This window comes from Candida oxycetoniae (assembly GCF_023343755.2).
Source record: "Candida oxycetoniae strain CBS 10844 chromosome Unknown scaffold29, whole genome shotgun sequence".
Lineage (NCBI taxonomy): Eukaryota > Fungi > Ascomycota > Pichiomycetes > Serinales > Debaryomycetaceae > Lodderomyces > Lodderomyces oxycetoniae.
The window spans coordinates 97,679-124,853 of NW_026055452.1; the positions used below are offsets into that span (position 1 = coordinate 97,679).

At 38.2% G+C, this 27,175-nt stretch overlaps 10 protein-coding genes across 10 annotated transcripts; 4 read left to right on the forward strand and 6 right to left on the reverse strand. All coding sequences in view use genetic code 12, as the record gives it.

Annotated features, from left to right (window-relative positions):
* Positions 1–170: 170 nt before the first annotated feature.
* Positions 171–612, reverse strand: KGF56_003239 (uncharacterized protein; the record flags this gene model as incomplete). The annotated part of the gene is made up of 2 exons (XM_049324552.1): positions 171–540; positions 590–612. The coding sequence occupies 2 exons, from the start codon at positions 610–612 to the stop codon at positions 171–173; spliced, it is 393 nt and encodes a 130-aa protein (XP_049179717.1).
* A 456-nt stretch (positions 613–1,068) lies between these two features.
* On the reverse strand, positions 1,069–2,541 carry KGF56_003240 (uncharacterized protein; the record flags this gene model as incomplete). Its single annotated transcript, XM_049324553.1, has 2 exons — positions 1,069–2,384; positions 2,529–2,541. 2 exons carry the CDS (start codon positions 2,539–2,541, stop codon positions 1,069–1,071), a joined length of 1,329 nt encoding a protein of 442 aa, XP_049179718.1.
* Positions 2,542–2,690: 149 nt separating this feature from the next.
* On the forward strand, positions 2,691–4,076 carry SES1 (serine--tRNA ligase; the record flags this gene model as incomplete). Its single annotated transcript, XM_049324554.1, has 1 exon — positions 2,691–4,076. One exon carries the CDS (start codon positions 2,691–2,693, stop codon positions 4,074–4,076), a length of 1,386 nt encoding a protein of 461 aa, XP_049179719.1.
* A 583-nt stretch (positions 4,077–4,659) lies between these two features.
* Positions 4,660–5,172, reverse strand: KGF56_003242 (uncharacterized protein; the record flags this gene model as incomplete). Its single annotated transcript, XM_049324555.1, has 3 exons — positions 4,660–4,719; positions 4,938–5,096; positions 5,170–5,172. The coding sequence occupies 3 exons, from the start codon at positions 5,170–5,172 to the stop codon at positions 4,660–4,662; spliced, it is 222 nt and encodes a 73-aa protein (XP_049179720.1).
* A 941-nt stretch (positions 5,173–6,113) lies between these two features.
* On the reverse strand, positions 6,114–9,797 carry SMC3 (cohesin subunit; the record flags this gene model as incomplete). Its single annotated transcript, XM_049324556.1, has 1 exon — positions 6,114–9,797. One exon carries the CDS (start codon positions 9,795–9,797, stop codon positions 6,114–6,116), a length of 3,684 nt encoding a protein of 1,227 aa, XP_049179721.1.
* Positions 9,798–11,893: 2,096 nt separating this feature from the next.
* On the forward strand, positions 11,894–15,725 carry KGF56_003244 (SLD; the record flags this gene model as incomplete). Its single annotated transcript, XM_049324558.1, has 2 exons — positions 11,894–13,403; positions 14,014–15,725. The coding sequence occupies 2 exons, from the start codon at positions 11,894–11,896 to the stop codon at positions 15,723–15,725; spliced, it is 3,222 nt and encodes a 1,073-aa protein (XP_049179722.1).
* Positions 15,726–15,901: 176 nt separating this feature from the next.
* On the reverse strand, positions 15,902–16,609 carry KGF56_003245 (uncharacterized protein; the record flags this gene model as incomplete). The annotated part of the gene is made up of 1 exon (XM_049324559.1): positions 15,902–16,609. The coding sequence occupies one exon, from the start codon at positions 16,607–16,609 to the stop codon at positions 15,902–15,904; it is 708 nt and encodes a 235-aa protein (XP_049179723.1).
* Positions 16,610–18,059: 1,450 nt separating this feature from the next.
* Positions 18,060–20,873, forward strand: KGF56_003246 (uncharacterized protein; the record flags this gene model as incomplete). Its single annotated transcript, XM_049324560.1, has 1 exon — positions 18,060–20,873. One exon carries the CDS (start codon positions 18,060–18,062, stop codon positions 20,871–20,873), a length of 2,814 nt encoding a protein of 937 aa, XP_049179724.1.
* Positions 20,874–21,927: 1,054 nt separating this feature from the next.
* Positions 21,928–22,290, forward strand: KGF56_003247 (uncharacterized protein; the record flags this gene model as incomplete). Its single annotated transcript, XM_049324561.1, has 1 exon — positions 21,928–22,290. The coding sequence occupies one exon, from the start codon at positions 21,928–21,930 to the stop codon at positions 22,288–22,290; it is 363 nt and encodes a 120-aa protein (XP_049179725.1).
* Positions 22,291–22,660: 370 nt separating this feature from the next.
* On the reverse strand, positions 22,661–25,495 carry KGF56_003248 (SAN1; the record flags this gene model as incomplete). Its single annotated transcript, XM_049324562.1, has 1 exon — positions 22,661–25,495. The coding sequence occupies one exon, from the start codon at positions 25,493–25,495 to the stop codon at positions 22,661–22,663; it is 2,835 nt and encodes a 944-aa protein (XP_049179726.1).
* Between the last annotated feature and the right edge of the window lie 1,680 nt (positions 25,496–27,175).

The following is a 27,175-nucleotide window of genomic DNA, read 5'->3' on the forward strand; positions in this document are numbered from 1 at the left end:
GACGAAAAGGATTTGCGTCCTCTTTGGCTTCGTCAGTGAAAGAACCATTTACAAAGACACTCACTAAAATCTAATCTGATGCTACCAGAAAAATAAAATGAAAATCAAACTCATCAAGCTCAGAGGCATCTGCACAACAAAGGTCACGTACTATATACACTCAACTAGTTTCACATAGACACCTCACTATCGAGCAGAGCGAGATAGTGTTGTAACAAGCTACTAAGTGCTGCTCCACTATCGACACTATCGAGCAGAGCGAGATAGTGTTGTAACAAGCTACTAAGTGCTGCTCCACTATCAAGCGGATTAGTCGAGTAGGACGAGACGCTATCGACATAGACACCTCCGCTATCGACATAGACACCTCCGCTATCGACATAGACACCTCCGCTATCAACATAGACACCTCCGCTATCGACATAGACACCTCCGCTATCAACATAGACACCTCCGCTATCGACATAGACACCTCCGCTATCAACATAGACACCTCCGCTATCGACATAGACACCTCCGCTATCAACATAGACACCTCCGCTATTCAACTAGTCTCGCTCTGCTCGACTAGTCTCAGAAGCATGGATACCCCCACTCGACTAGTCTCAACATGGACACCTCCGATCTGTTCAACTAGTTGCGAAATTATTTTCCTTTTTTTCCCTCAGTTAGGAAATAGTGAGCGTGATTTGTTTCAAATTTAGTAAAGAAGAAAGTACGCGTGGAGTATGAAACATGAGACATTAGACATTAGACATTAGACATCAGACTATGTTTCAAATGATATAATTGGGGAAAATTAAGGAGAAAAAGTAAATACGTGAATTTTGCACTAGGTGGAGCCTTTGGCTTTGCTGGTGGAAGAGATGGTGGATAAAGTAAAGAATCAACGGTGAAGATAGAAGCGACACTTGTGGAAGTGTTGGAAACAGTGGGCACACCAGCTTCGTATTTTGATCCGCTCTGATGGGAGATGAAGAAGCACTAGCGTTGTCCTTGGCTCCTGCTGGGAGATGAAGAAGCACTAGCGTTGTCCTTGGCTCCTGCTGGGGGGAGGGGGGACGTAACTCAAAACTCCATTGATTTCATTAATTCCTTCGCCTTAAGTGCCATGGTATGTCTCCTTAAAATCTGTTCCTCAATATCTTCCTCATCTTCACCTTTACCGTCAAATACATCATCAACATCTATGTAATCTGGAAAAGGTTTCCAACAAATAATTTCACCATCCACCGTTCCACAAAAATATTTGCACGTAAATGGCCCGCCGTTCACCATTGAACATGTTCTACCAATACTTTTCGACCCGCTTCTCGATAGTCTATTCACCAACTTACCGTCAATTGTCCTCAATACTAAAATATCTCCATTTTCCGATGGAAACAAAAGATACTGAACACTAGTTTCTCCCTTTGGATTGAGTAGCATCGGTATTGTTTGGGGAAATTTATTTCTTGTTAATGGTCCAAAATTGATTAGTTTGTTTATTGGAGGAAATGATGTGCCAACCATATCCCAAACCCTAACCTTGTCATCGTTGCCAGCAGAATACAAAAGAGTTCCTGATTCATCCCAAACTAATCCATTAACTGGACCCAGATGTGCCTTTACTGAATCTTGTGTCAAATTCGTTTTCTCACTTGATGTAGCAGCAGCAGCAGCAGCAGTAGCAGTAGAACAGTTTGTTCTCAACATATCCAAGCGGCATAACAAGCTTTCACTTCTTCTTATGTCCCAAATTTTCACTTCTCCATCATACCCGCCTGTTGCCAAAATATTTGGGTTTATTGGATGCCATTTTGCACAAAGTGTTTTTCCCTTATGGCCCTTTAATGTATGAGCACTGGATGTGGACTTGATATCCAAAATCCTAACCATTGGCTGGTCGCTTGCAGTTGCAATTAATGAGGTTTCGCCACAAACGTCAATACTATATACACGATTGTTCAAATTGAACGTGTGCACCGAGGTCAATTCGTTTGTATCCCAAATCTTAACAGTATGGTCAAACGAGGAAGATACAAACATCCCCGTATCGAATGGCCACCACTGAATGCTAGAAACTCCAAATATGTGCTCGGTTCTCCTGGGAATTGTTGCAATATTCTTGTACACCGAAGTGGGATTGTCATAGTCAAACAGGTCAAACTTTGATGGATGATGTTGTGTGTTCAACAGTGAATCTACTTCGTTTTCCTCTCGTACAACTTCTTGCTCCTTGATATCCCAAAGCTTAATACTCGAGTCTCCACATCCACTCAAAAGAAACCTATACTCATCCTTCTCCAACGACAAAGTATTTACCAGCGCATTATCATGGCAATTCACCGGAAAGACATCGTGCTTGGCTGTCTGATAAAGTTGCGAAGAATAACAATTGTCAGCTATGATATTTGAGAATTGAAGAGGCGTAATTGTACCCAACTTCCTCTCTAGTAGCAACGATTGCATAACATCTCAAGTAAACTTTTAAACCGAAAAAAGGAAGGAAGAAATATCCAACTCTTTTTGAAAGCAATCAAGTAAACCACCTTTTGACATGGATTTTTCAATTGGTTCTTTTTTTTTTTATTCTTTTCAATTGTATAGAAGGTGAAAAAAAAAAAGGAATAGGAAGAATTTTTCAACATGAAGGTAAATTTTTTCTTTCTCTTTTGAATAACCATTGAAGAAAACCACTGTAGTGAAAGATGTTGGATGTTAATGCGTTTATAGTTGAAAAGGGCGGAGATCCAGAAAAGATCAGGGTCTCGCAAAGGAAAAGAGGAGCTTCTGTGGAGTTAGTTGACGAGATTATCAAGGACTACAAAGATTGGGTTAGGATTAGATTTGATTTAGATGAACAAAACAAAAAACTAAATGCGGTCCAGAAGGAGATTGGTAAGAAGTTCAAGGCCAAAGAGGATCCAGCAGAGCTAGTTGCTAAGAAAGATCAATTGAATGAGGAGAAGAAGCAAATCATTGAAAAGGAAGCCAAAGCAGACAAGGAGTTACGTTTCAAAATAAACCAAGTTGGTAATATTGTTCATGAGAGTGTGGTTGAGTCTATGGATGAAGCCAACAACGAGTTGATAAAGACTTGGTTGCCTAATGGTTATGAGAAAACCGAAAAAATCGCAGCAGCGACCCATTCTCCAGCAGCTTTGTCTCATCACGAAGTTCTCTTGAGGTTAGACGGTTATGATCCAGAAAGAGGTGTTCGAATTGTTGGTCACAGAGGGTACTTTTTAAGAAACATTGGTGTGTTTATAAATCAAGCTTTGATCAACTATGGTCTTTCATTTTTGGCTAGCAAGGGTTACATTCCATTACAGGCACCAGTTATGATGAATAAGGATGTTATGGCAAAAACGGCGCAATTGTCACAATTTGACGAAGAGTTGTACAAAGTTATTGACGGAGAAGACGAGAAATATCTTATTGCAACCTCAGAACAGCCTATTAGTGCGTACCATTCCGGAGAGTGGTTTGAGAGTCCTCAAGAACAATTACCAATCCGATATGCCGGATTCTCATCTTGCTTTAGAAGAGAAGCTGGATCTCATGGTAAAGATGCCTGGGGTATCTTTAGAGTGCATGCTTTTGAGAAAATCGAGCAATTTGTATTGACAGAACCAGATAAGTCATGGGAAGAGTTTGATAGAATGATTGGTGCATCAGAAGAATTTTACCAATCATTAGGTCTTCCTTATAGAGTTGTTGGTATTGTTTCTGGGGAATTGAATAATGCTGCTGCTAAGAAATATGATTTGGAAGCATGGTTCCCATTCCAACAAGAGTATAAGGAATTAGTTTCTTGTTCCAACTGTACAGATTACCAGTCAAGAAATTTAGAAATTAGATGTGGAATCAAGCAACAAAATCAAACCGAGAAGAAATACGTTCACTGCCTCAACTCAACATTGAGTGCTACTGAGCGAACCATTTGTTGTATTTTGGAAAATTATCAAAAAGAAGACGGTTTGGTTATACCTGAAGTATTGAGAAAATACATACCTGGTGAGCCTGAATTTGTTCCATTTGTTAAAGAATTGCCCAAGAACTCCACTTCGCAAAAGAAAGGTAAGAGCAATTAGTTTTTGTAGAATAAAGTAATATTTTATGAAAAAGGCATTCTTTTGAAGGCATTCTTTTGAAAGGCATACTCTTTTTTCTTCTTCCTATTTTTAAGCCACAATCATTAAGATCTTGTTCTAACCAGCAATATACCGAAGGATTAGAAGAGAAGAGATTCTCTTTAGAAAAAGGGATTTTGTTTGGAAGAAGAGCTATATTGTGAAGTAGTGGCGGTAGCTTAAAAAAAAAAAATAGAAAAATTTACCCGTAAGATGAGAGACCCATCTTGCATCAATAAGAATTAGAGGTAAAGAAAGATACGTAGAAAATGTGCCAATATCATTGGCCAAACTCGTATATCAGTAGATTGGGAGTAATTGATCTTGAGGATTTAAGATTAAAAGCATCAAAATACAGAGAAAGCGATGATCCGCCTTCAATGTATATAGCAAAAGAAAGGAGATAGTTACATTACTGGATCTAACTTTGCAAATTGCAAAAAAAAAAACATTCAAAAAAGAATTGTACATTCAATACAATATCTGTCTAATAATCAAATTTAGCCCTGTTTCCATCACCAGTGTTTTTCTTCTAGTTTGTAGTTTACATACATATAGCTTCAGCACAGTCTTCGGCGCAACAACAACAAATAATAGCGGCACACTAAAAAAATAATGAGGAAAAACAGTTAGTACTTGTAAATCGGTCTTTTGACTCTTGATGGGAGATAGGGGGTGAAGAAAAATTCGAGAATTGAGAATTGAAAAACTAGACTCGATAGTGTCGATATAGTCAGTGTGCTCCACTATCTCGCTCTGCTCGATAGTGTCGCTTTCTTCTTCTTCTAACTCCAATCCCACCACTGCAATATTGTAACATACCATTCCACAAAACGCTGAACAGCAACCACCACCACCACCTTTCTGTGGCTGTTGTTGAACGTACATTGGTTGCTGCTGTTGGTAATAACCTTGTGGTGGAGGTCCTTGCTGATAGTAACCTTGTTGAGGTGGAGGAGGTCCTTGCTGGTAATAATTAGACTATAAAAATGAAAAAGAAATCAGTATAACTCAGATTATGAATCAACAACACACAAAACTTACTCAAACATACCATGTCAACAATTATATATATATATTTCTATACAGAAACTGGTCTTTCTCTAAGAATGAATTAAAAAAGAAGACTCGTCAAAGTTGAAGGTTTTTATCAAGTTTGATTTTTCTGATTAAAACTTGAACTTTTTAACTAGTTTGGTTTCTTTCTTTTTTTTTCCGATTCAATGTTGAAAAGCTTTTTGCATTCATTTTTTAGGAATTCTAAAGGCTGAGATATTACAAGCTTGTTGCATTTTATGAGTCCAATGACTGCTACAAGAAAAATTTTTTTACCAAAAGGCCCTATACATTGGTTTGCTTTCCATTGACCCCTTGGGCGATTGATCTACTAAGGTGTCGTACGTCATTGGTATTGTTTCTCTAGTTACCCGAGGCTACAGTTTCACTAAATTGTTTTAAGTTGACCAACGCGTATATTATTGGTAAGTGCTTGTTTTTTTTGTTTTTTTTTTTAAAATGAAACTTTAATTTACTAAGCCATGTAAATGCACCAGAACGCCAGAGTGCGTTAGGGAAGTAAGTGCGAAGAAGCACTGGAATACCCCACTCCATTTGGTTTACATACAAAGTGATAATCTACAAGCTATGGGCTACAAGTTATGGTGCACGAGTCAGCACTCCATGAGGTAGCATTCTACAATCTGTGTCTTTCTCGTAGTTTCTTCCCTGATTTCGCCCTGTAGTTCTCTCCTGCTTCGCCATCTATTTCTTCCCTGATTTCGCCCTGTAGTTCTCTCCTGCTTTAGCCATCTATTTCTTCCTTGCTTCGCCATCTATTTCTTCCCTGCTTTAGCCATCTATTTCTTCCTTGCTTCGCCATCTATTTTCCTCCTGCTTCGCCCTGTACATCTCTCCTGCGCCCCGTGGGGCTATGGCGAGACAAGTTTTAGGCTTTTTTTTTTTTTTTTTTCCTCAATTGATATTACATCTTCTGTACATTCAACTGTGAGCTTGTCCTTCAACAAAGTTCATAGCTTCTTCCTTATCTATTTCGATTATATTACTCACCTTATTAGCAAAAACAACTCCGTAGAATTTATCTGCTGCTAGAGATAACAACTCTGGTCTAAACGTTGTACAAATAAATTGAGCTTCCGAGCTTAGTGACTTGATCAAAGAAGCCACCGATGTTCGGTATTGAGTATCCAAATTACTATCAATCTCGTCAAAAAGGTAAAATGGCGCGGGATCACAATTCTGAATAGCAAATATTAGTGCAATAGCACAAAGCGATTTTTGGCCACCTGATAATTGTTCTATCTTTTGTTGTTCATCATCTTTAGAGTTGAATGAAACAGATATTGCAACACCGGTATAGTTTTCTATAGAATCGTCATTACCATCCTCTTTCTCATTATCATAATCATCATCATCATCAACTTCTTCTTCTTCTTCTCCTTCTCCATCATCACGGATGCTACCTTGAGTTTGCGTATCTGGTGACGTTTTCTTTTGAAGTATTAGATGACCAACTCCTCGAGGTACCAACTTCTCAAATATTTCATTGAATGATTTTGCAACTTGTTTGAAACTGTTCATAATAGCATCTTTTTTTTGTTGCTGTAGGTTCTTTATCAAATTTTCAATGGATCTCTTGGAAACGTCAAGATCATCACGCCTTGATATCAAATCATCTCTTTGCTTAGTAAACTGGTTGAACTGCTCCATGGCTTTCTTGTTGATATGAGAATACTTGACTAAATCCTCACTTATTCTATTCAATTTCTCAACCAAATCATTAGATGTAAAATCAATATACTCCTCAGCGTGGAAAGCTTCCTCAGGTAGCATTCCTAATTCACGTATCTTCTTGTTGATATCTTCCTTGGTCTGTTCTTTGATCAGTTTTTGATTTAGCAATTTAGTAGTATTCTTTGAAAGCTTTTCAAAATTCTTCATTGTTTCCACTTGCTGCTTATTTGCTCTTTCTAAACTCACTTCATTTTCGGCTATTTCATCACAAATTTTTTGATAAATCTCAGTACTTTTTGTAATACGTGTTTTGGTTTCTTCAAGTTGTACCAGTAAGAACTTATATTCTTGTTCTAGTTCGTTTAAATCTTGTTGGTTAGTGGCTCTATCACCTAGAGAAATCAGCTGTTGCAACAATATACCCTGTTCAAGCTGTAAGTTTTCCGCAGTATTTTCCAATTCATTGATTTTGGATTCCAAGTTCAAAGACTCGGTTACAATTTCATCCAAACTAGACTCCAAAGTTGAGATTTCTGCATTTAGGGATGAAAGAGTTTCCGACTGCTTCTCGCTGAGCGCTTGACTGAATTCTGAATCGAGTTCTTGTTCATGATGTTTCACATTGGAGTTCACCAAGTTCCTCACTGCTTCAACAGATGCCAAGTTTGATTTCAAAGAGGAAATAACTTGATCTACATTGAAAATCTTTGATGTCAACAGTGCCAACTCCAATTTGAATGGCTCTCTTGAACTAGATAGTTTATCCAAATCTCGAATGTTCAACTGTAATTCGTTGTTCAAAGACGTGATCTCCTGGTTCACTTTAGTAATCTTTTCACCAATACTTTTCAATTCTGTCTCGGTCTTTTCCAATTCAAGTCTTGTTTTGCTTTGTAGTTTTAAAACATCAATACGTGAGCTTTTATAATCACGATAACCACCCGAAACAACCCCCTTGATGTCAACTCTGTCTCCATCCAAAGTAATACCTGTCAATTTAAACTTTCTTGAAAGCTCAGCGCCCTTGTACAAGTCTTTTACAACCAAGGCTTTTCCAAAAATTTGCCGTATTGCTTTGCCAACTTTTTCCTCATCATATCTAATCTTTGAGATTAAAGGAATACATTGGTTTTCTGACGACTCTGGATAATCCACATTTGAGACCGAGATTCTGTTCAATGGAATAAAGGTGACTCTACCAGCTTTAGTTCTATTCAATTCCTCAATAATGAGAGCAGCAGTAGCATCTGTATCAACAACAACGTGGAAAAGAGAAGTACCGGCAATGACCTCAGCCGCCGTTTTGTACTTGTCATTGATATTGAACAATTCAGCAATCGTACCATAAACCTTGTCTTCTAGTTGCAACCTGTGAACAATACTGTTAACGGCTGCTATACCTTGCGATTGCGCTCTATCCATCGTTTGGTTGACAGAGTTGGTGGCATTAATGAGATCATTTGTAAGAGAATCAAACACACTCTTTAATCTCACTTCGTCTCTCCATAGAACTTTTCTTTGATCCACGCAATTACTAATTTTCAACTTCAATTCTTGATTCATATGCTTTAGTTCAGCGCTTCGTTTTGAATAGTGATCGTCATCATCATTAAGAAAACCGTCAACTTCCAGCTTCCTCTGTAACAATTTTTGTTTGGAACTTTCATTCTTTGCAATTTCAATTTGTAGTTGTTGCATTTCTTGTTCTTTCAATCTCAGTTCTTTTTTCAATTTGGATATTTCTTTTGTTAACCAAGAGTCTCGTTGCTCTTTGGAATCATACTTTTGAAATCGGTATTGTTTTGAGTATAATGCTCTTTGCTCAGCATTTAACTCCAGTAGCTTTTGTTTTAATTTCAGTTCTTTCTCTTGCAAAGTGAGCAAACGGGGCTTGTTGCTGTTGATGGACTCATTAATTTCCAAAAGGCGTTTCCGGTTGTAGTCGGTCTTGTTTTCAAGCTCCTTGTACTTTTCATCCGAAGATTCAACAATTTCACGCAATTCATTCACTTTGATTTCTTTATTGGCAAACTGTTTCAACAATTGATCATACTCCAACTCAGCTTCCTCCTTTTCCAGACTCGACACTTTCAAATTAACATTCAAGTCCTTTATTGAATTTTGCAAATTGATACATAGTTTTTCCCTCTTCTCCATCGCGTCCAAATCTATTTGAGACTCAAGCATCAACAGTTGGTATTTCTCCTCCAAGGTTTCTATAGATTGGGTCAAGTCAATGAGTTCACGGTCAAAGATATTATACTCCAACACTTTCTTCTCCTTTTCCAAGTTTTGGAAATCTTTCAAGTCTGCACTTTCAATTTGTAAATCACTAATTCTATCCTGAATGCTTTCTAGAGCTTCATCGATCCGTTGTCGCTTTAAATTGGACTGAGCCATTTCCTTCATTGAGTCTTTTAGCTTATTTTCGAAAACAGTAGCACCACTAACCTCTTTCAACAAGGCCAATCGTTCATGGTCTTTTGAATTCGTTAGACTGGTGATTCTTCCTTGTGGAACAATATAGTATGGATTGGAACGTGAGAAGCCGGCGCTTTCCAATAAATGCATCACATCGGACCTAGTAGCGGATTTTCCATCCAAAGAATAATCATCCTTCTTTAAACCTATAGTTCGTCGAATCGAGATTTCTTTATTGTTAATAGGAAAACGACCATCTGAGTTGTCAAAAACCACCTCAACGTATGCGGACATGATTGTCCCCGAGCCGTCGTGTATAAGAGCCTGTCTCTCTTCCCTTGTCATGTGGGTATACGCATCACTTAACACGAACCTGATGGCAGCAAAAAAATTGGACTTTCCAGATCCATTCCTACCAACAACAACGTTACAATGAGGACTTAACAAGTCTATAGTAGTAAGATTCTTGTATGTTTTAAAGCCTTGAATCACAATCTTCTTTATATGCATGGTAGGATGAAAAGAGCTACTGCTGTGTTGGCATATCTTTTGAGTATAATCGAGTGTTTTCTTTGCTTAATGGTTGGTTTATCATTTATAGTTGATGATGGTTTTTTTCGTGTCAAAGATGCTTACCAGACGCGTCTTTAAAAAAAAGAAGACGCGTCTTGCCACACCGAACATTTCAATGGAAAATGTTACTAGAATCGAGCCCATCCTGGAAGAGTAGAGCAACGGACACTACACTATCGACACTACACTATCGAGCAGAGCGAGATAGTGGAGCATCTTTGACTACACCGACACTAAGGAAATAAAAGCCATGATAAACTATTGATCAGCTTAATTGAATGATTGAGTTGTACTATAAAGTAAGTATATTACTACTGTATTTGTATTACTACTATATATGTATTACTACTGTACTTGTATTACTACTGTATTTGTATTACTACTGTACTTGTATTACTACTGTACTTATATTACTACTGTACTTATATTACTACTGTACTTGTATGTTCTTTTAATAATTTAATCTTTTTGGTAATGTATTATGAATGTTGCTAATTGTAACTATATAGTTTAACATGGCCTTAATTCTTGATTACTGAGAAAAAAGAGTTTATTTGCAACACTATCGAGCGATCTATCGTGCACCTAATAGTAGCACTATCGAGAGCGAGACGTAATAGCAGCATTATCTCGCTCTCGATAGTGCTGCGTTTATATTGTATGAGGCAGATTATGCCTATAAGTAGATTTTGCCTATGAGTATGTTGCCTATAAGTAGAGATTGTCTATGACTCAGATACCTCATTCAACTAGTTTCTACACCTCCACTCAACTAGTTTCAGAAGTATAGACACCTCCACTCAACTAGTTTCAGAAGTATAGACATCTCCACTCAACTAGTTTCAGAAACATAGACATCTCCACTCAACTAGTTTCAGAAACATAGACATCTCCACTCAACTAGTTTCAGAAACATAGACATCTCCACTCAACTAGTTTCAGAAACATAGACATCTCCACTCAACTAGTTTCAGAAACATAGACATCTCCACTCAACTAGTTTCAGAAACATAGTCATCTCCACTCAACTAGTTTCTACACCTCTGCTATTCAACTAGTCTCGCTCTGCTCGACTAGTTTCAGAAGCATAGACATTTCTGCTCGACTAGTTTCAGAAGCATAGACATTTCTGCTCGACTAGTTTCAGAAGCATAGACATTTCTGCTCGACTAGTTTCAGAAGCATAGACATTTCTGCTCGACTAGTTTCAGAAGCATAGACATTTCTGCTCGACTAGTTTCAGAAGCATAGACCTATTAATCCAGTGTCAATGAGAAATAGTATCACTTAATAATATATACAATAAAATATAAAATATGTTTTATACGCGTTCGATAGTATTGATAAGATGAGAGCTAGAGTGCTCCACTATCTCGCTTCGCTCGATAGTATTGAGGGCTAGAGTGCTCCACTATCTCGCTTCGCTCGATAGTATTGAGGGCTAGAGTGCTCCACTATCTCGCTTCGCTCGATAGTATTGAGGGCTAGAGTGCTCCACTATCTCGCTTCGCTCGATAGTGTTGAGAGCTAGAGTGCTCCACTATCTCGCTTCGCTCGATAGTGTCGCGTATCAAGCCAACTAGTTTCTACACCTCCGCTATTCAACTAGTCTCGCTCTGCTCGACTAGTTACTGGAATTTTGATATTATTCCTTTTGTTTTTCTCACCTTCTATACCATGATAGCGCCAGTCCACACAAAGAAGATGTTCAATTGAAAAACATTTTTTTCTTTTTCAACTTCTACTTGATGAGGTTCTATTTTTATCATTTAATTTTTTCAAAAGATTTTTTTTTGACAAGCAAAAGCTAGTTGAGGAAAGCAGTTGAGGAAAGCTAGTTGAGGAAAGCTAGTTGAGGAAAGCAGTTGAGGAAAGCTAGTTGAGGAAAGCTAGTTGAGGAAAGCAGTTGAGGAAAGCTAGTTGAGGAAAGCTAGTTGAGGAAAGCAGTTGAGGAAAGCTAGTTGAGGAAAGCTAGTTGAGGAAAGCAGTTGAGGAAAGCTAGTTGAGGAAAGCTAGTTGAGAAAAGCTAGTTGATGAGGAAAAAGAGTTCCAATAGGCTGGGAAAGGGTCCCATCCAAGAAGATATAAGTAAAAGGTCTACTGCTGAAGTATTTCGAAATGTGGACCTTGATAATTTTGCTATAGAGAAAGAGGAAAAGAAAGATGTACCAAAGAAAAGTTTGCAAAGCAATGTCGAAAACACAGCTATGTTTCCGTTTAATTATTTATCAAGATTTGAAAATTACTTGAGTGAACATATGACCCTCTTGAAAGCGGTACAAGCACTCATTTTTGGCTTTTTTGCCCAGTTGGTGTACCTCAAGCAAGATGAATTTGATCATTTAAGGAAATCGTTACCAATGCTTTTCTTCAATTGTTTGGGCACTGTTGCTTGCACAATTTTGAGTGTTTTAAAGAGCAAAGAGACTTTGTTTAGTCCACCCGAATTCAATTATTTTTACAGTTTTCTAATCCCTTCGTTGATCAATATTTTGTACTTTGATGCAAATTGGCTTTTGGTCAATTCCTCACTCAACTATTTTGTTGTCGACAAAATGAACTCGATTTTCAAAATAGTTTCAAGTATTATGTTTTACGTGCTTTACAAAGAGGAGGCTCAAGCTACCATGCCCATTTTCCAAATGGTTCAAATAACAATTGCACATTTCTTTCTTTCGTTTGTGTTGAGCTACTTAAATGATACAAAAGACTCTCAGGAGCCCAATGGGTCAAATCACAAATCATTAAAGAAATCTGAAATCCAATTGATCTCGTTATTGCTCATTAATTTGTTGTTTAATCAGAAATTGGTCAATGGTATAGTGCCATTGGTGATTTTTCAAAAACTATTAATAAGTCTACTTGCTACTTTGTTTTTCTTGTTTCCAGTTTACGCTTATTTACCAGAATTCATCAACTTTGTCATTTTTGGAGCCATTTTCACCTATTTGACAATTTATCAGTTGAAATTTGTTCTCGGAAACAACGCAATCATTTGGCTAATTGAATATATACAACACGATTCGCAACGGCTATTCTTGATCAAAGTTTGGATTGCTTCGGCCTTTGTCGGTATCCCCGTTGTTTTTTACTTTGCCAAATCATTCAGTTTGAATTTGAGACGGAAAATTTGGCACTTGCTTATTATTGTTGCATTGACATTCAGTCCAAGCATTCTTTTTGACCAAATTGAATTCACTTTGATTGCCTTGCTTGGAATGATTATTGTGTTTTTGCTCATTGAAGGAATAAGACTCAACGACACGTCTTGGCTTGGAAGATATCTTTCCAATAAGCTCACCTACTTTCAAGACTCAAAGGATTCAATGGGAGCTTTGAATTTATCCTACATTTACTTACTTTTGGGCGTCTCGTTTCCAATCGTATACGACTATCGCATTAGCATTATTAGCAACAACACGAGCGCTACCATAATCAGATACATGGGGATCCTAAGCTTAGGAGTTGGTGACACACTTGCATCAGTTATTGGCCAACGATTTGGAACTTTCAAATGGAAAGGAAGCTCAAAATCGGTCCAAGGTACTGTTGCGTTTGTATTAAGCACTATCCTGGCGTTCTACCTTGTAGAGTATCTCAACAGAAAAAATATAAAGTATACGCCGATTACAAACTGGGAAAACGCTCTTGTTGCTGTGATATTGGGAGGCGTATTAGAAGGTGTAGCAGACATTAATGACAATTACTTGGTTCCTACATTCATACCAATTACATACGACTTGTTAAATAGATGTTATAAATGAAACTAGACCAAACAAGAAACACACACTTTTCCTTAAGCAGGTGACTCAAAATGCAATGATGGTGCGACTTCTTTCTTGCTCGTACCAATCTGCATACGAAATTTTTTTTTTTTTTTTTTTTTTTCTTTTTCAAATCACCAGATATATGAAAAGGTATATCGTATCTTCAAATCCTCCTTTTTTTTATTTATTTTGTTATTAACCAGTAGCTTGGGTCTGATTATTTTTTCCCTCTTCTTCTCTATATCTCTTTTTCTCAAATTTTTTTTTTTGGTGTAGTAGTAGTAGTAGTAGCAGTAGAGGGCCACGACCGAGAAGTATGGGGCGTGAGTATAAGGTATTATCTCGGAACGAAGTAAAGGATTTGATTGCCGAGGGAAAAACAATAGTCATATATGAAAAGGATGTACTCAACATAACACAATGGTTACCTCGACATCCAGGAGGCGAAACGGCGGCATTACATATGGTTGGACGCGATGCTACCGATGAGATGAACGCATACCACGAAAAAGAGACAGTGGAGACTTTCAAGAAATGGAAAATTGGTGAAATTGATTATTGTTGGGAGAATTTACTACCGCCAATACAAGGTGCCATATATAGAAAGGGTAAGGCGGCAACAAGTAAAGGAGACGACTCATTGAATGAAAAGTTGGATCGAGAGCATTTGAGCCTGTCAGACGTGGATCTAACATCATCCTCAAGCTCTATACAAGAAGAGGAAAAAGAGGAAACGAAGGAGAAGGAGGAAAAAGAGGAAACGAAGGAGAAGGAGGAAAAAGAGGAAAAAGAAGCAGCATCAAAGGATACAAAACTTACGGATTATGAAAAGAAACTCACCCCCCCCGTGGTACCACAGAACGTTTTGGTTAATGAGTCCAATGAGAACATCTTGTTTCCTGTAAATCACTCAAACACCGCTATAGTTGATCCTAAACTGCTTATGAAAGATTACGACAATAGGCTCTCACGGAAAGACATGAAACTGATTCCATCTCTAGATTACAAAACGCAGCGGTATTTAAGAGACGAATATGTTGAACTACATAACTTGATTATCAAGAATGGATTTTACAAATGCGAGTATTCTGCATATGTTCGAGAAATGGTGAAAATTGGATCATTATTTTTATATTCTATTTCGTTTCTTAAGATGAATCATTTGTTCTTAAGTGCCGTTTTCATGGGCATGGCTTGGCAGCAAGGGACGTTCATTGCCCACGATGCAGGTCACGTTTCCATTACTCACAATTACCAATTTGATAACATCTTTGGTATGTTGATTGCTGATTGGTTTGGTGGGTTGAGTTTGGGTTGGTGGAAGCGGAATCACAATGTTCACCACTTGGTGACCAATGATCCTGTGCATGACCCCGATATTCAACATTTGCCATTCTTTGCAGTGAGTGTGAGATTGTTTGGGAATGTTTATTCAACCTTTTATGAAAAAATTTTATGGTTTGACAAATTGGCCCAGAAATTGATACCTATCCAGCAATACATGTACTATCCAATATTATGTTTTGGAAGATTCAATTTGTACAGGCTTTCTTGGACATACCTTCTTATGGGACAGGGCCCAAGAAAGGGCCGTGCGGCATGGTTTCGATACTTTGAAATTGCCGGAATGAGTTTCTTTTTTTATTGGTTTTTCTACTTGCTAGTGTTTAAATCTATTCACGGTGGATGGAACAGATTCATATACATCTTGGTGAGTCATGTATCCACAATGTTGGTACATGTTCAAATCACATTATCTCATTTTGCCATGTCTACCGCTGACTTGGGTGTGAGTGAGTCATTTCCATCCAGGCAGCTTAGAACTACAATGGATGTGGATTGTCCCGAGTGGCTTGATTTCCTCCATGGAGGTTTACAGTTTCAAGCAATTCACCATTTGTTCCCACGTTTACCACGTCATAATTTCAGACGCGTTCAACCTTTTGTTATACAATTCTGCAAAAAAGTTGGGTTATCTTATTCTATATATGGGTTTGGTAGAGGCAACGAGATTGTAATTGGCAAATTGGCTGAAGTTGCTAAACAGTGTTCCATATTACTTGACGCCACAAAGACTTATGACGGTGACTTATATTAGAGAGAAAGAAGAGAAAAGAGGGGAAAAGAAGAGGAAATAGAGAGAGAGAGAGAGAAATAGAGAGAGAGAGAGAAATAGAGAGAGAAATAGAGAGAGAGATCAATCTGGAAAGGGTAGTATTAGGCGTATTAATATAGAATGGTAAAAATAGAAAAACAATTTTCTCCATTTATTTATCATTTCCTATCTTTCATTACTTCATGGTCGATTAGCCCTTTCTCATCCAAGTATTTAATAAAGTCGATAATCACCATGTTCTCATTCAGCATTTGGTCACTAGTAATCAAGTGTTTGAATAGTGAGGAATTTGAAGTTGGCGTGTTTTGAGTTCGATTGGAGTATAATTTTGGAATGAGGGTGTTTATTCCATTTATGATTCTTCGATAATGAGTTGTGTTATTGGCATTGCCATTTGCAATAGGATTTGGGTCAACTACAATTTCGTGAACATTCCTACACTTGTCACCGAACTTGCATTTTTTGTATTGCTGGTAATTCCGACAAAGACTTTTACCTCTTTTGGAGCTTAGTTCTGACTCCTCAGGTAAACGTTTTCGAATATTGCTGTTATTTTGTTCAATCTTTGTTTGTTCTTGCCCTTGTTGTCGAGCCTCTTTCTTTCGTCGTATATTTGCTTCCGAAGGCCAGTTTCTTTTACGTTCCTCGATCCACTTCCTAATATCTTCTTCCGTTTGTAAGGTTATATTAGTTCCAGGTATTCGAATCACCTTTTGGTTATCATCAACAGACCTATTTTCTTCCTCCTTTTGGCAAACTCCATGGCTAGATTCAGGTTTAGACAATAACAGCTCAGTTGGTTCTGGCTCTTCATTAGGTAGATAAGTTGGTAAGTCCTGTAGAAACAGCAAGTCCAAGCCACTCATTATATTTAGCAAATTATTTCAGGAGATTATTCAAAGGACTTATTTCGCTGTATACTTTTGTTCCGATGAGATGAGCATTTTTTTAGGAGGTAAATTGTTAAGTGGCGGATAATGAGCATTATCGAGCAGAGCGAGATGGGGTCGTAACAAGCTCTCGTAACTAGTTACAAAGTGTTGTTCTGCTCGATAGTTCTCAATTGCATAGTAAAGTATCATTTATCGAGCGAAGCGGGATAGTGGAGATAGTATTTGTGGCAGTTACTGTGCTCTCATACCTCTAATCTAAAGCTCACCCTTACCCACACCCTCTTCCTCACCCTCTCACCCTCACCTTTTCTCTATGAGGAATCTGATTACTCACTCACCTTTTCTCAATGAGGAATCTAGTGTCGATAGTGTCAATGTAGTCAGTGTGCCCCTCCACCATCTCGCTCTGCTCGATAGCGAAGCGAGCTAGTGTTGGTAGTGTTATAACAAGCTATTCAGTACTGCTCCACTATCTCGCTTTGCTCGATAGTGTTGGTCAGTGCTACTCCACTATCTCGCTTTGCTCGATAGTATTGGTCAGTGCTACTCCACTATCTCGCTTTGCTCGATAGTGTTGGTCAGTGCTACTCCACTATCTCGCTTTGCTCGATAGTGTCGGGAATCTGATTACAAGAGCTCATTCCTAAAATTCACCCACCACCATTGTATGCTTTACCTAACCTACTATAAACTTTATCTTTTTAGAGTCGCCATGTAATCCATTGTAGTACCTATACTGTATCTACATTGTATAGCTTTTACCCTCAGCAATTACTTGAAAACAAAAACATCCTCCTTGTTCTAGCTGTTTAACTTGAAAGACAATGAATGTTTGTTTCAAGCTCTATATATTTACTCAAAGTTCTGTCCTACTTAATATCCTTCGACTAGAGTCGCCTTCGGCTCCTCTAGCCTCTCCCTCCTCTAGTCTTCGACTCCTCTAGCCTCTCCCTCCTCTAGTCTTCGACTCCTCTAGTCTCTCCCGCCTCGTGCTAATGCCAACGCGTTCAAAGCCAGGGGAGAAAAAATCAAGAGTAAAGATATACAAGAGGAAAAGATCAAAACAATAAATTTTCGTAATAAGGAGAGAGAAAAGAAACTCTTTACCAACTGGAGACCAGTAATATCCACATCATCATTTCTGTTTGAGGTACACAGAGGCAGGACAACTATACTCGGGCAAGCACATTGGTTGTTGGTCTTTTACTGGTCTTGATTTCCACCAAATATTGTACATTAGTTGCCAGGTTTTTCTTGTTCCATTTTATTATATACATATATTTTTTTTTTTTAAAGAGCTTTTCAATTCATCATTTGTATACTAGATTTTCAACATTGGTAGACATTTCTGTCCATTGATTGAGGGCCTTTTTTTTGTTAGTGTTTGTGAAGTTCTCGTGAAAGAGGAGGTTTATTGACAGTGATGACGAGATCAGTTTCGATTTCTGCAGTGGCTAAATCATCACCAACAACAACAACAACAACAACAACACAAGGACGACTTGGAAATGGGCATACCACAACGGGCTTGAGAAGTGCACTGATTGGATCCAGTTTCTTTAGCAACAAAACAACTAAAATCGATTCCGAAACTTCCGATTACAAGTGTGACAAGAAGAAGAAGAAGATGATGATGACGATGGATAGTAGCGGAAGATCTTTACCAGACGAGGATACTGTTGATACTGTTGCCCCTTTATCAGACCAGAATGCTGTTGAAGTAATTGATGAAGATGAATCTGGCAAAACAGGAATTGATATTGTTGGAGCAATAAGAAATTTGAATTTCAATGCTGTTGAAAAAAACGATGATAATGATGATAAGGAGGCAGACAATGAGGAGCAGCAGCGGCATCAGGAGGAGGGGGAGGATGACGAGGAGAGGAAAAAGAAGAAGAAGAAGAAGAAAGAGGAGGAGGAAGAAAAATGTAATGCCTCAAAAGCAAACTCTAATAGTGCAGAAGGACAGAAAAGAGGTTATTACTTTGGCTCTCTTCCTCGCTCCATCACGCCTCCACAACCTCCCGTGGACAATCTTGACGGATCAGATACTACTCAGCCAGTTAAGTGGACTAGTGGTTATGTGGGTGCAGAGACTGGGCAAGATTTGTCACTCTCTGAGCCTGCGTTAAAACCAGATCGTGATGGTAAGGAAAGTTTCGATTCTTTTATCAAACCATTTGAACCGCCAGAGTCTGAAGAAGATACCAAGACTCAACAGCAAAACGGATTGAATTTACCTCAGAAACTTGATCAGTATCAGCCAGCTAGAGCCAAAATTATTGATCCAAATGTTACTTTTGAAAATAATCAGTTTATGCTTCCTCCTCATTTAATGGGGAATCCCCATGTGCCACCGCTAAATGTAACACACCCTCAGTTTAGTCCTTTTTCACCAGTCCCCATATCTCATCACCAAGGACCGCCCCATCCAATGATGCCACCATACCAATACTCATCACTTTCTCACACTCCAACATCAACTGGGTTTCAAAATTTTGACTTGAACTCCCCAGGCTTACCGCTTAAACCAAATGGTCCTGGGTTTCAACAAGGGTCAGTATGGAATGCTACACATCAAATGCAAAATATAGGTGGTGAAGGAATTGCTCAACAGAACCAGCATCCACAGCAACAGCAACAGCAACAGCAGCAGCAGCAACAACAACAACAACAGCAACAACAACAACAACAACAACAACAACAGCAGCAGCAGCAGCAACAGCGGCATCAGCAACAGCATCAGCATCAGTATCAACATCAAATACCACCACTTCAACAAGAACCGTCTCATTTTCAACCGCATCAACAAAAAATAAACGGTGGATTCCGTTTTCAACACCGGAATGGACAATTTCCAAATAGCGAAACGAATCAAGATCAAAGAAGGCATCAAAAAGGTGGAAACTATTACACAAACCGTTATAATTCTCATCAACACCAACATCACCAACACCAGTACCATCCCCTACATCAACATCATTATAATTTCAATCAGGCCCGTCGTGGTGAAGATGCACGTAAGTTCATTGATGCCAAGGTTGAGGATTTCAAAGGGCTGATATTGAGTTTATGTGCTGATCAACATGGATGTAGATTTTTGCAACGTGAATTGGATGAGCAGCGAAAGAAACATAGCAAAAAGGAGGAAAATGAAAAGGAGGAGGTAGAGGAGGAGGTAGAGGAGGAGGTAGAGGAGGAGGTAGAGGAGGAGGTAGAGGAGGAGGTAGAGGAGGAGGTAGAGGAGGAGGTAGAGGAGGAGGAACAGCGGAAGGAGCCGGATAAGGAAGCAGTGATGGGGGAGAAGGATGATAATCCAGTGGCCACGCTTATTTTCAACGAAATCAAATCTAATACAGCAGATTTAATGGTTGATGCATTTGGTAACTATTTGATTCAGAAATTGATCGAATGTATTACTGCTGAGCAAAGATTAATTTTGGTGCAAAATGCACAAGACGAACTAGTTCGAATATCTTTAGACTCACATGGTACAAGGGCTTTACAGAAACTAATTGATTGTTTAGGCACAGAAGAGAAGGAATCTAGAAAACTAATTATTGACAAATTGGCACCTCATATTATTGAATTATGCTGTGATTTAAATGGTAATCATGTTGTTCAAAAATGCCTAACGAAATTATCCAGTGATGATAAGGATGAGTGTGGAAACCAATTTATATTTGATACGTGTTTGGAAAACTGTGAATTAATTGCAAGTCATCGTCATGGATGTTGTGTTTTACAGAGATGTCTTGATCACGGGGACGAACAACAAATCAAACGGTTGAGCCAGGAGATTAGTTGGAAAGTGGATAAGCTTGCATATGACCCGTATGGAAATTACGTTATCCAGTATGTTTTGACTCATCATGATGGTAGTGATTCAAACAGTATTCAGAGAATAATATCGTATTTGAAGGAGAATTTTTATGAATTATCTATACATAAATTTGGATCAAATGTTATTGAGAGATCATTGCGATTGAAAGATGAAAACAACTGCAGTGGCACCACTACAGTTAAGGATGAAATTATCCAAGTATTGTTCACAAAATTATCGACCGAGGAAATCAATCAAATACTAAACGATCCGTATGGTAATTATGTGTTACAAACATGCTTGGATGTTGCTAAATTAGAAGAGTTGAAGAAATTGAGTAATATATTGATGCCATTTTTACCAAATATTAAAACAACGCCACATGGAAGAAGGATAATGAGTAAATTACAATAAAAATAGTAGTAATAGTAGTAGTAGCAGCAGCAGCAGCTGCAGCAGTAGTAGTAGTAGTAAGTACGTTCTTTTTTGGAGGAGCTTAATATATTGAAAAGAAAAGAAGTTGAAAAAAAAGAAGTTGAGAAAAACGTAGGCTAGAATATTTGTCAAATAAAAGGGGGTGGCAGTGAGCAAAGACAAGAGATAGAGTGATTGGAAGCATGCTTATCATGGTCTGCGGTATCGACCACTATCAAGCAAAGCGAGATAGTGGAGCAACACTCAGTAGCTTGTTACAACACTATCGACCGACACTATCGACCGACACTAACTAGCTTACTACAACACTATCTCGCTCTGCTGGATAGTTGAGCATACTAACTAGCTTATTACAACACTATCTCGCTCTCTCGCTCTGCTCGATAGTGTTGCTCGATAGTGTTTACATATTTTTATTTTTTATTTTATTTTTGACACTATTAATTAATTATTATCAAATATCGAAAGGTCTAGAAGCCAGAGTGTCTAACAAGTGGCAGTTTCTAGCCATTTATTTTTTTTCCTACTATTCACATGGTGAGTATACAATAGACTTACAATAGTAGCTTTTTATAAATTACTCATAATTGGAATTGTTTCCCCTCCTTTTCGACCCTACCTCTGTTGCGGTATATCCAAAAAAAAAAACCCCTCAATTTTCCTTTTTTTTGGGCTTGGGCTTGGGCTTAGTACGACTCTCTCACATCTATTTACCTCTTTGTTCTTATTTTTTTTTTCTGTTGGTTCGAAACAAATTCAATCTTTGCTCTTTATGTTAACGAGCTGGCAGGGGGGGGGGGGGAAAGCTCGTTTAGAGAAAACAAAAATGGTAGGCTATAATATAGGCAACGCTACCAAATGCATTGTTCAAGGGAGGGGTAATTTTTTTCCTGTTTTTGCAACCTATACGAACACATAAAGCTTCATCCTCGAGAAGTTTCATATATAAATGGATAGATGGATGAGTTAGAGAAGTAGGTGATAAATCTATCATAGTTGTCTTCATTGAAGCCATTTAATCCATATATTCACTATGCTCACACGTTTCTCACGCTCATTGTTGAAATCGCCCTTTAGAACCGCAATTGCATCTAAACCATCTCAATCATCTCTATTGTACAATTTGCAGCAGCAGCAACAAAAACAAAAACAGCAAGACCCTTTTTATATATACACCAAGTCACCAAATGCGTGTGTACAAACGCAAAATTGTGAGCTGTCGCAACTGGCGCAATCGAAACTGTACCATGATATAGATTACAATACAGCAAATTTCCATGAATTTTACAACACAATGCCACATATCCATCAACAAATAGGCATTGATGGTGAGAAACGATGGAGGTATGTTGATTTAGTACATCCTCATGTTGCTGAGTTTGCTGATTTATTCTAAACTATTTTGAACATTCTTATTTTTTTGATTTTCGTTTTTTTGGTTTTGATTTTGGTTTTGGTTTGGTTTTGGTTCTGGTTCTGGTTCTGGTTCTGGTTCTGGTTTTGGGCTATGGCTATGGAATAGCAGTTAGATACTCTTTAATTATTAATTTCATTTTACTCTTTTAATAAAAGTGGCACATATTTTGTTAATTTCAGTATGCAAGTTTATTGCTAAACTAAATATTCTCTATAAAAAAAGAACAACAACCAATGAGTAAACTAATGAGTGAAAAACTCATTAGCTCAACATGCAATTATTCATTGAACAGTCACAATTAAACGTCTCTATCAAAAAAAAAAGTATTTGTAGATTGTCCAATCATACTTCAAGTAGTTCTCCTATTTCCTCCCATAAATTGAGTAAAAAAATTACCTAATCTGGATCCACTGCTGCTATTGCCATTACTGTCAACAGTGTTGAACTCACAATGGTTAGTTTCTTCTTCATTGTTATACCCGCCAACATTATCTCTAATGCCTAAACAGCCATTGCCATCGTTGCTACCTCTTCTCAAAACCATAACTTCTTCTTCGTCCTCTTCTTCCTCTCCGTCCTCTTCGTCCTCTCCGTCCTCTTCGTTAACTGATAACACAGATGAAGAAAAGCTTCCATTTCTCGCCTCATTAATACAGTTGGAATCAACTGTAGGTGGTAATGCTGATGGGGAAGGTGCACGCTCTACACTAACAAGTGTAGAAACATCATCATCAAAACTCCTCCCTGTTGTATTGGAATCACTTGTGCTCCTGCTGCTCCTGCTGCTTCTGCTTGTGAATCCTCTTGTTTGTCTAAGTTCGTTGACTCTTGAATGAACTGCACTAGACCCCAAAAAGTTGCTATTAGCAGTATTGATTGCTTCCACGGCAGGTGGAGCAAGTGGTGGTATTGTTGAAGGAGAAGGAGAAGAAAAAGATGATGATGATGATGATGAAGAAGAAGAAGAAGAAGAAAAAGAAGGAGTTGTTGATGCGTTGCTCTGAGCAGCAGCAGCAGATAATGATGATGATACATTATTAGCAAGAGAAGCTCCCTCTCTGTTTTCATTTCTCCTCAAAACGTTAGCAAAGGAGTCTGTATGCCTCCCAGACGGTTGAAAACTATCAAAAATGAGATTCATAATTTCGGTAAAGTCAGGAGGTTGTTGTTGTTGTTGTTGTTGTTGCTGCTGCTGTTGCTGTTGCTGTTGAAAATGTTGTTGATGTTGTGTAGTTGTAGTCTCACTTCTCTGACCAGTGCCAAACAGTTGATATAAATTTTGAATTACTCGAGAAATTGTAGAAAAATCTAATTGCGGTAATATTGATTGATTCGTTTGGTTATTTTCTCCAGTCTGATTTCCAGATGCCGAAGTGGCGGACTCCATGGATCTTGTTTCTCTTCTATTGCCTCTTGGATTAACTAAAGTATAAAATGTGGTATCATTAGTGTTTTGGTTTGATCCCGATTGATGTCTCCGAGTTATACTCAGAAACCCACCTAGATGATCAACCGTAAAACGATTACTAGATCCCGTATCTAATGCATTCCCTATGTGTTGTTGTAAACTATCGGAAAAATGCCAAAATGGCGAACGAAAGGTATTTGATGTATTGGTATCACTATTGGCTGCAGCCGGTCTAGTATTGCTCTCATCTCTATTGAGATTAGAACCATTTGAACTAGAGCTTGAATTTGAATTTGAATTTGAGTTTGAGTTTGAGTTTGAGTTTGAGTTGGACCCATTGTTTCCAGGTGACGGAAATGAAAAAATGGTAAATGTTTGTCCATTGATATTACGACGCTGAGAAGACGACCCTCCAAATATACCATTAGCATCTCTTATCCCTCCATCATTATCATTACCGTCATTGTTATTATCATCGTTATTTGTTCTTGATGATTCACTTGTATCAACAAGTGAAAACCTACATAATGGGCAAGTTGAATTTTCCTTCAACCACTCACATAAGCAATCTTCTCCAAATATATGATTGCATGGTAGTTTGGTTGCACTATGTGAAAGCAGCCCCGTGAAATCAAGAAGATAGACTGGTTCCGCTTCTGGTGGAGGAACCGAAGTTGTTGGCAGATTAGTCGTAGCATTAGTCGTAGTATTGGTAGTAGTGGCAGCAGCAGCAGCAGATGCTTCCGTAGATGTATGTGGCAATGAAGCAGTATTAGCGTTTGCATCATCAGTTGAAAGAAGTGATGAGTTTGATGCTTCTCCAGACAGTGAATGCTCATCAATTAACTCAGTCTTTGATCTAGAGAATCTCCTCATCAACTTAGACTTTATATTCAGGAGTCTTCTTTTCTTGCTTGTAATAAATCCGTCAAGGTCTTCTTCAACACAAGACTCGCTTTCCTTCTCCTTCTCATTCATATTCTCCACTTCTTTTTCATCCTCCAACGGCTCAAATTCCTCCAAACAAATAGAACATACTCTTGTCTCATCAAGTAAATTTGCCAATTTCACTTTTTCAAATGATTTGAATTTTGAGAGTTTGATTCCCTTCTTTTGACTTCGGATACTAGTCATTATCAAAGAATAAGCCATTTGAGTTGCCATTCTTATCATCTCCTGTACCACACTGGGATCTCTAGTGGTAGATGTATTAGGCAACGAAAGAACTAAGGATCCTGACCTATTTGGAGTAGTTGGTCTATTTTCATCCGAAAATACATAGTCAACGGTAATAATGGTGGCGCTTTCCTCACGACCGCTGCCACGTAAAAAGTCTCTAAGACTTGTGTTGGGAAGGTTTGTGGTGGGGGTTGTACTTGCATTTGCTTGATTGTTCCCAGTTGCTGTGGAAGTTGTGCCCAAAGACTGTGGATCGAATCTTTGACGAAAATTGTCAAATCCGTTTCGTATTGTGCCCCTGCTAGTGCCTGTGGATGTGCTAGTGTCAGTGGCCGTGCTAGTGCCAGTTCCAGTTCCAGTTCCAGTTCCAGTTCCAGTTCCAGTTTCAGTGCCAGTGCCAGTTTCAGTGCCAGTTCCAGTGCCAGTTCCAGTGCCAGTTCCAGTGCCAGTTCCAGTGCCAGTTCCAGTGCCAGTTCCAGTGCCAGTTCCAGTGCCAGTTCCAGTGCCAGTGCCAGTTCCAGTACCTATACCCGTACCCGTATCCGTATTCGGTGACTGATTAAGCTGTTGTGAATCTTGATTGCTGTCCATATCCATATGAAACAAAGATCAAATACCTGGTATTTTCCAAAAAAAAAAAAAAAAAAAATTTCTTATACCAAAAAGATGAATTTAATAACAATTCAACCAGTAGATGTTAAAATTTTCTCTCTTTCTCAGTTTGTCCTCTAAGGTGGCGAGTTTTATTGGAAAATGTACCTAAAAGCAGTATGATGGATGACCCCCATGCGATAAATGACAAAAAAAAAATAGTTATATATATTAACTCCACAAAAGAAATGTGAGAAACAACTTCAATCTACTTTAGCCTCTTGGTCGAGAAATAACTATTATTGTTAGAACTTATACCGTACCTCTTCCTTCTATATAAAACTCTGTCATATACCCCTCCTAGTAGGATATATTGCTAGTTAATAAAAAAAAGCAAACAAGTAGAGTGTAATTAATAATCAGATTTTCACTGGACATTACAAAAACTATTTTTGGCCCTAATTGGATCTCATGGTCTTTTTTTCGCTTTGGTCACACAGTGCACATTCTGATATATACGCTACCAAATACTTATCTTATCTCATGAATTGAGATATCAATGGCGATAGCAATGGCGATATCAATGGCGATATCAATGGCGATAGCAATGGGGTGATATCAATGGGGTGATATCAATGGGGTGATACCAATGGGGCAATACCAATGGGGTGATACCAAAGGGGCAATACCAAAGGGGCAATATCCAAGGGGCGATAAAAGTCAGTTCTTTTATACCTACCAAACTCCCCCAAATTCGTTATTTCTAATAAATAAAACAATCAACTTCCATCTCCTGGTTAAAGTAACAATTGTCCAAATCACAAAAAAACCCAATATACTTAGCAAGACACCAAAGAATATCGTACTTAGACATATTCTAATTATGCTATAGATGACATCTAATCCAGTAAACAAAAGTGACAAGAAATCCGTAAAGTAAACTAAAAATAATTGAGACAGGATCAATTTGTACCTAGCTAAACTGTTTGCATCTTCTGAAACGTCTCCATATATTGTGGTCAAATTGTTTATTGCTAGAAACTCATCAAGTCCATTTGTGAATGGCGGTTCAAACGAGTCAGGATCAAATACTAAAATTAAGGGGATTCTTGTAACCAAATTAGACAATATATCATTTCTGATGTTTTCAACTATAATTGACGTCAAATTCAACCAATTAATCATCCCTTTTAAAAACTTAGCAAAACATATCAACAATATGAAAAAAAAAACTTTGGCTTTACATGCAAGTGAAAAATGTCAAAGAAAGGACTGGCCTGCTGAATCACTGGTGCTGTAGTACTTTATTATAACAACCAGAGCAGAGAAAAAAAAAAAAAGAATGGTGGTTAACACTTTTCCCCAACAAAAAGTTATGAACTTGTAACTATACCTGACGCAATACACGGTTTTGTCCACTACCTATACTCTGTAACTTAGGTAGGTGAAAGCACGATTGGTACAGTTTAATGATATAAATTAATTTTCGACTTTCCTTATACCAAATGCAAGTTTTTTTTTGTTTTGTTTTTTTTTTTTTAGTGTGCGCGCCCACGACTTTTGTATCACTCCCCCTCGAGTCAACCTATTCTAAATCCCCAAGATGAAGCTACTGGAAGTGGGAAACAAGCTCCTCTTTAAATTTTCTCCGCTCAGGGGCCAAGAGAAAGGCATGGGTGAGTAAGA